We start from the raw sequence: 10,368 nt of genomic DNA on the forward strand, positions 1-10,368 counted from the left end.
TAGGAGCAGTTTTTATCTTCTAAGCGTATTAGCATCGAGTCTAAAAAAGCTAAAGCTTAGATGCCTGATCAAGTTTCTCTCGCATTTAATTAAGACCATGTTAAACCAATAGTGAAATTAACAGGGAAGGAGAAAAAAAAAAAACATAAATGGCACCAGGGTCGTTCCATTGTACATCCCTCCCTCCTGCATCCTTCACCTCCTCTAAGCCTTGCTCGCTCATATAGCCTCCACGTAATTGGCAGGGAGCATGCCCTGCTGGCCCGTGCGCTCCACGCGCCCGAACATCCATCCCTCATCTATCTGCTGCACATCCAGGATCATGTCTCCATCTGCAAACGAAACCTCGTCCTCGTCAGCAGCTACGTAGTCGTAGACTGCTCTGTAGCGCTTCTGCACACACACACACACACACATTGGTTTAGCTGAATTTCAGTTACTGTACATTTTGACTCTTACATTGACTTATTTCCATTAAATTGGAAAGGTTAAACCATTAAAGTATTTCTATACAGAATTTTAAAAGAATCCATATAAATGTCCATGATATGCAAAACAGAAACATACTGTCTTGCCACCCCAAACAGCTAGCCATCAGCATTTATTTACATAGCCAAAAATAGAAAATTGCAGATAATAGCCATGATTATCCTCCCATAGAACTAGATAAGTTACCTAACTATCTTAGTATGCATGTTCTGTGGTTTCTACTAATTTGCATATCAAACAGGTTTAGGCAGTTCTTCTGAGTATATTTTTCAACATTACAGTCTGAGCTTGAATGTAATGCTTTCATCCATGTTTTTTGTTTATTTTTTACAGAAGTTTTCCAGTCTATTTTAATTGAAAAAAAAAAGGAAATGTAATGCTCCGTTAACAAATTTGACCTGTAACAAATTTGATCTGTACAATGTCACACACAAGCTGAATGTGGTGCAATTCCTCACCCCGCCACTAGGAGGTGGTTGAGCTGCAGCAGAGCGAGCAGGCTGGGGCTCGTAGTTGTAGTTCTGAGGGCTGGTGGGGCTGGTGGGGCTGGTGGGGCTGGTGGGGCTGGTAGGCTGGTAAGCTAGGCATGAGAAAGAAGGAAATTATTCACAGGTTTCAGACTAATACTAAGTGTGTACAATCATTCTGATAAGAGAACTGGGAAATAAAAAGGAAGAACTGCAGTCATGTACTGATTAGTACCTCTATTAGCATTGCTCTCATGGGGCAGAGCTTCACCTCCCATTCGGGTCTTTTCAAAATCCTCATGATACTTGATCTAATGAATGACACATGACAAACATCCATACACACAGTTCTGTGTTACAGTACAGTGAAACAAGATGTCAGTGCGCTCCACTGTGTAGCCACTTAGGGCTAGTCGAAAAAGAGTCGAACAGAGCACAGGCAAAGGAAATGACACCTCAAGTGTTGCATGGAAACAAGCCATAACACAAGATCATTAAGGTGGTGGGAAGAATAAAAAGCAGGTAGCTGTAGATAATGACAAAAAAAAAAAATTAGTAAGGAAGTTGGGTGAAGGCAGAATGATTATGAGAATTTTGAGTCTCGTACTAAATGAACAAAAAAGCAGGGAAACAACTTGTAGACAGATGGGAAGGACAGGAAATGGAGCTCAGGACAGGGAGGGAAGGGAGGAGTCTGAAACAGAGTGAAACGTGCTGCAACATGTGTTCCACCCTTCACCAACATGTTAAATCAAATATTCTTCAGTTGTGTGAAAAATCCTTCTTTCGCATATAAGGTGATATAGTTCCTTGCCAGTTTGGCAGCTTACGTTGCTGATCTGGTCCTGTGTTTTCTTGAGTCTCTGCAGCTCTGGTGTGTCAGTCACCACACTGAAGCCTTTCCCTTTGTTCTTCTCAAATTCCTCTTTATAGAGCACCTACATGGGATAAGAAAGAGAGAGAGAGAGAGAGAGAGAGAGAGAGAGAGAGAGAGCGAGAGAGAGAGAGAGAGAGAGAGGAAGCAGATCAAATTATTAATTTTTACAGTTAACACACTGCCCTGCACACCAAGTGCATATGTGAACTCCACTATTCACTATTTATTACTATTATTATAAGTTCATTTCAGACAATGGACAAGTTTTTTGAAAGGTCAAACTATGAACAATGATGCATGGTTCACATTAAATATTGTGGTCTCTACAGTGAAAAATGTGCCTCTGACATATGCACGCCCTCTTTTGCTTTGCCTCAACATTACCCATGTGCATGCATGCAAGCACAAACACACGCACTCACGCCCATGAATTATGGCCTTTGATGTTTTGAATGTATTACTATAGCTGACAAACTCTATGCCTAAAGTGAAAGCTCGGTACTTAAAAAATGGATTCCTATTTGTTCAAACAAAAGCTGCATATTTTTGCATTAAAAAAAAATGCATACCCACACTGTCAAAATTGTCATACATTTCTAATGTGGGTCCCTATAAAGCACTAAACACGTCTACATGCTGACACACACACTGTAGGCATGTAGAAAGGCTCTAGCTGAAAATACCCCAAATTCTGATAGACAAAACAGCTTGAAACGAAGAGGAAACCCCTCCCCCTAGCCCAACAGAAGGAAAATACAGAAGCAACAGTGTCTGTATAATTTATAGTTTCACCTTTCACACTTTACTTATAAAGGGCTGTGTAATAGCAAACAAAAGCGTCAGTGTCTGCAGTGGCCTTTACTGCAGTGTGAAAGCCTGTAAACTCAGACCTGGTGGTTTCAGATCGGCTGTAGTTTACTGCTGTATAAACACTAGGTAATCTCCAGGCTCTCTTAATAGAGCGCTGTTCTGCTGCTGCTTTCATAGTGATTTTCACTGCAAGTGGATTGAGCGACTCCAGCAGCATGCTTGTGAAAATGTGTGTTTTTTTTTTTAGCCCTCAACCACAAGGTACCTCATCAGTGTGGCTTAGAGATAAATTATTAATAACAGCATGTAGGCTTGTTGGGTTACTGTGTAATGATTAGCGTTTGCTGTGGTGGACATATTCAGAGAAAAAGTGCAGGAAGTGCAGTGCACTATGGAGGATGTCTAACCAACATTTAGGTACAGCTACAAACAAAGGTACCTGTCACCATATAGGTTGAGCTTCACCACACAGCATGACCCAAATCGAAACACCCCATTGCACACCAACACACATACATTCTTAACTGATCTGAAAAAGGGAGAGGGGGCTTGTAACACGCATACAATCACAAGGCTGACGTTCTACATATCAACATCCCCATCCCCCTTCTCTTTACTTCTCCCGGAAATTCCCCATAAAGCGTCCAAGCGTGCCGACCCAGAGGGCCTGCTGCACTCCCACAGCCTGTAAACAAAGCCCCTAAATAGAGAGAGAGAGAAATGAAAGACCCCCTCTGCCACACAACTATGCCAAAAATGATGAGTAACGCCAGTGCTATGACTGCTATGCATCCACTGCAACAATACCAACCATCAGTGTTCTTGTGCTTTTAAGGGCTTGCATTGCTTGCATCAATGTCTATGCAAAAAAAAAAAAAAAGCTGCCATGTTTTCTTTTACAGCCTGCCTTTTAGTCTATTTTTGGTTTTACTTTTTTTTTTTAAGTAAGGCCTACTAATTGCACTAATTCTTCAATTTGATTGGCCACATGGTTCTGTTAATTTGCTGTAGTTCACGTGTACCAACACATTCACAAGGACTTGCATGGCATCTACAAAATATATATGATATGTGAAGCTTTCTATAAGAAGACATTTATTTAATATTTGTGGAAGGAGTCAGCAGTGTCATGGCTTTGTAACAGTAAGTTAGTCTAATAAAAAGTTATGAAGATGAGCTTTTTGCCCTGTTTAATGGTGTTATTCTTAAAACTATAATAGGAACTAATGTTTCTTGAGGAAATGAGAGAATCAAATATAATAATAAACAGATTAAAAAAATTTTGAGCTGTGCTCATCGTCACACAGCTGTAGACAAGTGTAGCACTTCTTCATTTCAGGCCATACACCACACCATTGTAGATAATTGTCTTTCAACATCAAGCCCTGTTGTGTTTTATTCCTTACTTAATATGTCTGGTTTTTAATCTAGTCTTGATTGCCAGTGTTATTTACTGTCCTAAATCCATACAGCTGAGACTACATAATGGTGCTCAGAACGCCTACAAATACCCAGGTCTCACAGTCTGAAATCAATCTCTATTAACTGCAAATACAATAAACCTAAGCTTAAGGTGGGGGGTTTAAATAGAAGGAAATGTTAAGCTGTGTCTATTCATTTTTTGATAGGGCAAGGCACAAAGAAACAGAGAAAGGTCATTGAGAAACAGGAAAAAGAAGGGTGGGGTGGTTGAGAGAAAAGCCTGGGGAAAGGAGGGCAAATAGAACGAACATGGCACAGAACAAGAGCAGATGGTGCTTATAAGATCGACATGGGGAGTGTGACCTCACAGGAAAATCATTAGATATAAAACCGCCTATGTTTGGGTCGCTTACAGATCGTATGCATGTTGTTTGCTGCTTATTGTAATCACCACAGTGTTTAGAATTTTATTCACCAGCTTTAGCACGGAAGGCCAATAATATACACAGACCTTACTGTACTAATTTGGAAAGGTCAGTCTCTGCCTCTGACAGGCATCAGGTGGTGTGTGTGTAAGCAGGGGGCAAGAGGAGGATGGGAAATTTCGATAGCCTGTATTTTGGGTGGTATGGAGAGTCCGTCTGTTGTGGACTGCTGCCAAGGGGATCCAATTGTCATGACAGCAGGACCTGCTGATCAGTGAGCCATAGAGGAGAGGATGGCCAGAAAGAACTTAAAACTGATCAAACACTATTTCACCTTCAAATACCAATCAAATATAACATTAACCAGAGCAGCATGGCCAGTGGATTTATAACAAGGGTAGCAGACTGGCAGTCAGGAAGGCTCACTGGCAGTCAGGAAGTCACAAGGATTACGGATGGGCTAGTACAGGATGGGCGAGGAAGGTGAAAGAGGATGAGCACCATGGTTACCATACCTGGCTTTGCATCTTGCTCTGCTGCTTGAGTCGGATGTTCTCTGGGGTATCAGCCACACTGGTAAAGCCCGTCTTGGGGTAGTGCCTAAAAAACACAGAGAAGTGACTCTCAAGTAGGTGTGAACACACGTCTCTGAATGAAGTACACACTCTTTTCTACAAATGTAACTAAAAAGACAAGGCCATAGAAAGACAAATGGCAGGACAACATGAAGGCAGCAGAGACAAAGTGAATAAAAATGCTTTGCCTCATCCCTGCAGCTAAAGACCTGCTTGGACACGTCTCTGCATTCTGCGTATCTTTCTCCACTGGAATTTGGGAGAAAGGGTGGAGATAATCGTTGTAATGCCCGACACCATTCAGACCCTTAAGGATGAGCTCACATTCACCAAACTCAAAAAGGATAAAATCCATAAGCCTTCTGATTCAGTCAAGCTTATATGAAGTCAGCACTTACTCAGTCTAGCCTGTGATATAAATATCTGGTCAAAATGTTTTCAGTCATCAGTGTCTCATAAAGCAACACTGCTTCCCTTTAACTGAGTTTCACCAGCTCCTAGTGCAGACCTGTAGGAGTGACTGAGTGTTTGGACAGCATTTAGTAGCATTCTTGTCTCAGTGTCCAGCTGGGAGGAGGAGTTTGGTCTTGGTTCCCAAATGAATCCCACATATTTGCACGAGAGAGGAAAGCGAGCATGCAGTAATTTCTGCAAACATTCAGTGCTACAAACTGCTTCAAACTAATCTGTTGTGTAGCTGCTTTACATTTAACATCCTGTCATACCGAATCCAGGATCACTATTTTATGTATGTGTGTATGTATATACATGCATAAATATATGTATATGGGTATCACAATATAAATAATATATACTACATTTTTCAATAAAACTATATTTTTGTCATATAACCTTCTCTAACTCTCTAATTTTCTTATTATGTTTTAATGTTTTCGTGTGTGAACATGTTCCTGTTTTGTCCTGGTCTGACCTCATAGCCACTTCCACCACCTTGGGGAAGCAAATTTGTATTGGTAAGCAAACTACACAAGCACAAAGCCCTTATTCACAAACCATTCAACTCAGGTTAAATCAAATAGCAGGGATGCGAGAACTGCATTCAGGGTCAGAGTTGCACAGCTCTGAGCAACAGTTTCAGGCCAAAGGCAAATAGGCTGGGTTCTAGAAAAATGACACATACGCAATAAGAGGAGGAGGATACAAGCTTGTACATAAGGCCCCTTTCTTGTATGAGGGGACAAACAAACATGCCTATTCAGAAATAATAAACTCTCTGTGCATTGTCTCGACTATTTTGACAGAAAGTGTCAAAATATTGAGACGAAGAAATAGCCTGAATATAAACTGGATCAGATATAAATGAGGTCAGATTAAACCTGTCTAAAAAAAGCCTGCTGCTCGTCAGATTGAAATCAAGAAGGCTGTTTGTCTCTTTCTTTAAGATGGTGAACAAATAACGGCCACATGACTCCGACTCAGAGAGGATTCTGAGTCAAAGTGGATTCGTCTACAGTCAGGGATTAAGGCCCCAATCTACTGGTTTAACTTTAAGCTAAGAAGAATGAATATGGTTCAAACACCTCAAAACAGAGACTATGTGTTATGGTACAGAATGCCTTATTGCCCTGTGTAGAGGATGATACCAAAGGTACCATCCTCTACACCTACTTAGGTACCAAAATTACTAACAAGAACAAACATTTAAAATATTTCATAAGAAACATTGCACTTTAATTATTAAACCACCTACTTATCAATGCGGAAATGCAAAATACTCACCTTTCTATTGGCACACAATGCTGCACAAATTGGTCAAAGAAGTCCTTGGCAAATTTGGCACAATGCAAAAGAAACCGCAATTGTGTATTTCATCACACATTCTTTCCCTGTCAGTGAACTGGCATTTCTGCTCGAGGAATTTTACTCATATTTGGTCTGACTGATGCTTTAGTTGAATAACTGAAACGTGTGTCAGATGGCTCACGTATCACTGTAGTGAGTGAGTGTTGTTTATGTTGGTAACTCTGCAGCTGAATACACTAACCTGTGGATACACTAACTGTATCCTTTCCTTCTAACCATGGCAAATTCATGAGCTGAATGTAGCATGATACCCATAAAGCCAAGGACCAAGTAACTGGACACAAAAACAGTCAAAAGATTATTGTGCGGGGCTGTGCAGAAGTGAGACCAGCAGTTGTGGAAAGAACATTGACCTACCTATTTTATCACTTCCATGTAAAAGTGGCATTCGGATGCTGTAGTCAAACATCCTATTCACAGGGTTTCAAAGGGTTTGTATATAACTCAGGGGAGTAACAGATTAAAAAAAATCAGTGTGGTTTGGTGTGAATGTGCAAAAGTAACCTGACATCTGTTCAATGAGGAGTGTTTGTGCAGTCTGAGAAGATAACTGAGCTCCAACTAAACAGAAGCCCACATGTTTATCACTGAGTGAACTGAGATGCGTGCGTGTTTGCATGTTATTCAAAATTTGCTTTGCTCACAGGACTTAATGACACCCAGAAGCTCTGGATTGTTGACTAGTGACAAAAAATAGGCAAATCTTTCCCAGACTAACTCCCACACATCTACCCTAATGTCAGAATCATGTTCCCAGTACCGAAACTCAAGGCTCTCGTATTTGTTTGTATGTAACCAGTCAACACACACATACACACACACACACACACACACAGATCCTGGGTCATACTGATATTCAAACACAGGAGATAAAAATGAAAGATAAATGTGATCCTTGCCAGAAATTTTTTTGCCAGTATTTCAGGGAGGAAAGACAGATTGAGCACACTCCCTCAGGAGACACAAGGACAGGCAGAAAGACGGACTGAAAAGAGAGGGAAAGTGGTGAGAGCTTACTGGCTGCAGTAGGGTTTCTTGTCGAAGCCTTTGTAGTTCTTCATGTTTAGAGTCATTTTACAGACCTCACAGCTGAAACATCCTTTGTGCCAATACTGCAACACATGAAAGCAGAACACACTGAGCATAAATTTAAAATCTGGCATCAACACAAAACTTAGCAGATATGTTTCGGATTGTTCTTAGTACACGAATGCTAATCCATTAAAATGAGTATGTGACCATTTGATAGCAGTAGTAAGGTGGTGGCTAAACAGTTTTCAACTTTTTTTAGAACTTTTCAACTCCCACCACACATCCTCTACTGTGACCAACATTTTCATTTTTACCTAAGTGTGACTTCTGTGACTTTGATTCATATCTTTGCTATTTGCATATATATTTGCTATTTTTAGTGAACACGTTAATCTCAAATGTCCTTGTCAGTATGTGCAAAAATGTAAAACAAAATTACGAACTATCAGGCCCCATTAAAATATGCTTTAAGATAAACAGGCACCATGCAGAATATTTTGACCTGTAATAGACCCAAATAAAGGTAAAGCAATTTTATGAGCCAGGCAGCAGTATGTAAAGTAGGGCTGCCTAAATCCAGGCCACTGCAGAGGAAGTAGAGTATAAAGAAACATACATCAGCCTGATCTGTGAGATCATTGTATATGCAGGCCTAAGAATTACCTCAAATGTTTCACATTCACAATGAGTGTAGTATTATTCACTGCCCAGGAATATGCTCATGGTCAGACAGGAACATATGAATGTGGAAAGTCCCTAGCGTAAGACACAATGACTACTTGATATGACTTAAGAACAAGTGCCTCCTCATTTTTGGGCAGAATTCTTCCTGTCACATCAATACATGGGCTTCCCCTGCTTTCCCCGAATTCCTGTCACTTATATTGACACCACAGAGCCGACAAGTTATCAGTCATTACCTATAAGACGTTTATTACCCTAGTATTACCACAAGGTAATATAACACTGTGCCATACTGTTCATACCAACTCGTCTATCAGTTATTTTACAGTCTTTCTGACCTGTACTAGCCAGTTGAAGGAGTATTCTAGTACTTCCCCTGTCCGACTTCAATATGTTTACTACGTTATGGAACTTTTCTCTAGAAGTATAACCTAACTTCCTCTTTTTTTTGGTCTACATTTAAGTGCAACAGCGACTTGCAAAGAGATGACTGGCAAAAATTTGCCTCAGAACTGTTGCACTTCAGCCCAGAGCTGCAACACTCCTTTCACAGGATGTCTATCATGCACAGCTCATCCAGCACTGACTCATTCTTACGTGATCTTCCAGAGAAGCAGCAGCACACCTCCACAAGCCCTTCACACAACCTTTTGCATAAAACACACCAATGCTGAAAAGCAACAAACAGGATAATAAAATGATGTGCGATCAACAAACCAAAAACTATTGCAACTATGATTATCAAGGCCACTTATCTCTTCAGGCAGGAACTACAGCAATTAAACAGTTTATATTCTGAGAAATGCAGTGTTGTGTCGTGGTCAGTAACTGGAATGTTAAAAATTACAGACATGAATGGTTTGGATACTCTTGTGGATGTATGCAAACTATAGCTCTGATTTAAGTGGGTTAAATCCCGTATCATAGCATTGCCCCTGGTTTAGGCCCACCATAGTGTCTAACACAAACCTGCTGCTGCCAATGACAACGCCCACATTTTTCTTCGATACAAGACGCCTTGGTGAATAAGGTATGCAAAGGTATTTTCACACAGTTACTGCATATGTTGTCCACCAGTTCTGTTCACCTATTTTTCTTTGTGTGCTCTGTGCAGAACAACACCATGTTGTAATACAGAGGTATTATGCAGAGCCTCCTTTTGTGCTATTCACATTCAGAAATATGCGCTTCAACAGGAAGCGCCTGTCCAAGTTGCAAAGTGAAGTCAAACTCGGACCTACATGGTCACCTGCCTCCATTTGCCCAGGACATGAGAAATTTATCGCAAATAAACTCAAATATGTCGGGCGCTTTAGTAACATTACACGACACAATGTAGACAGTTAACTTCCAAATAGGTGGACGAGAGAAAAGCCCTGCTGGACCAGCTATATGTGGATAAGAACAGAGTAACCAGGAAAAAAAATGAGTTACAAGTTACATTATCTTCCCATTGTACGTGTGAGCATTACTCACCTTGTCTAGGCAGTTTACTTTTTCCGTGGGATAGACAACCTTGTTACATCTGCTACACGAGGGATTCATGTTCCTCTGTTTGGCTTTCCCCTTTGCAACACAAGAAACAATTCTGTAACTCTTCACCGCCCTGAGCACGCCGTGAGGCCGGTACTTAACGCTTAAACCACTGAAATGATGTTAAATAAGGTGAAATACAATCGACTAGTCGGCGCTTAACTATTAACTCTCTCGCTTAGAGATCAAGCGCGGGCACGCACCGCCCCTCGTGCACGCGCTTTGTGTGA

The 10,368-nt window shown here is 40.8% G+C and overlaps 1 protein-coding gene across 1 annotated transcript; it reads right to left on the reverse strand.

The window, feature by feature from the left end:
• Window positions 1-63: 63 nt before the first annotated feature.
• Window positions 64-10,368, reverse strand: LOC131363572 (LIM and SH3 domain protein 1-like). The gene is made up of 7 exons (XM_058406257.1): window positions 10,082-10,368; window positions 7,907-8,001; window positions 5,006-5,090; window positions 1,787-1,894; window positions 1,192-1,267; window positions 948-1,069; window positions 64-393 (listed from the first exon to the last, which is right to left on the reverse strand). Exons 1-7 carry the CDS (start codon window positions 10,148-10,150, stop codon window positions 220-222), a joined length of 729 nt encoding a protein of 242 aa, XP_058262240.1. The 5' UTR covers window positions 10,151-10,368; the 3' UTR covers window positions 64-219.

This window comes from Hemibagrus wyckioides, linkage group LG13 (genome assembly GCF_019097595.1).
Source record: "Hemibagrus wyckioides isolate EC202008001 linkage group LG13, SWU_Hwy_1.0, whole genome shotgun sequence".
Lineage (NCBI taxonomy): Eukaryota > Metazoa > Chordata > Actinopteri > Siluriformes > Bagridae > Hemibagrus > Hemibagrus wyckioides.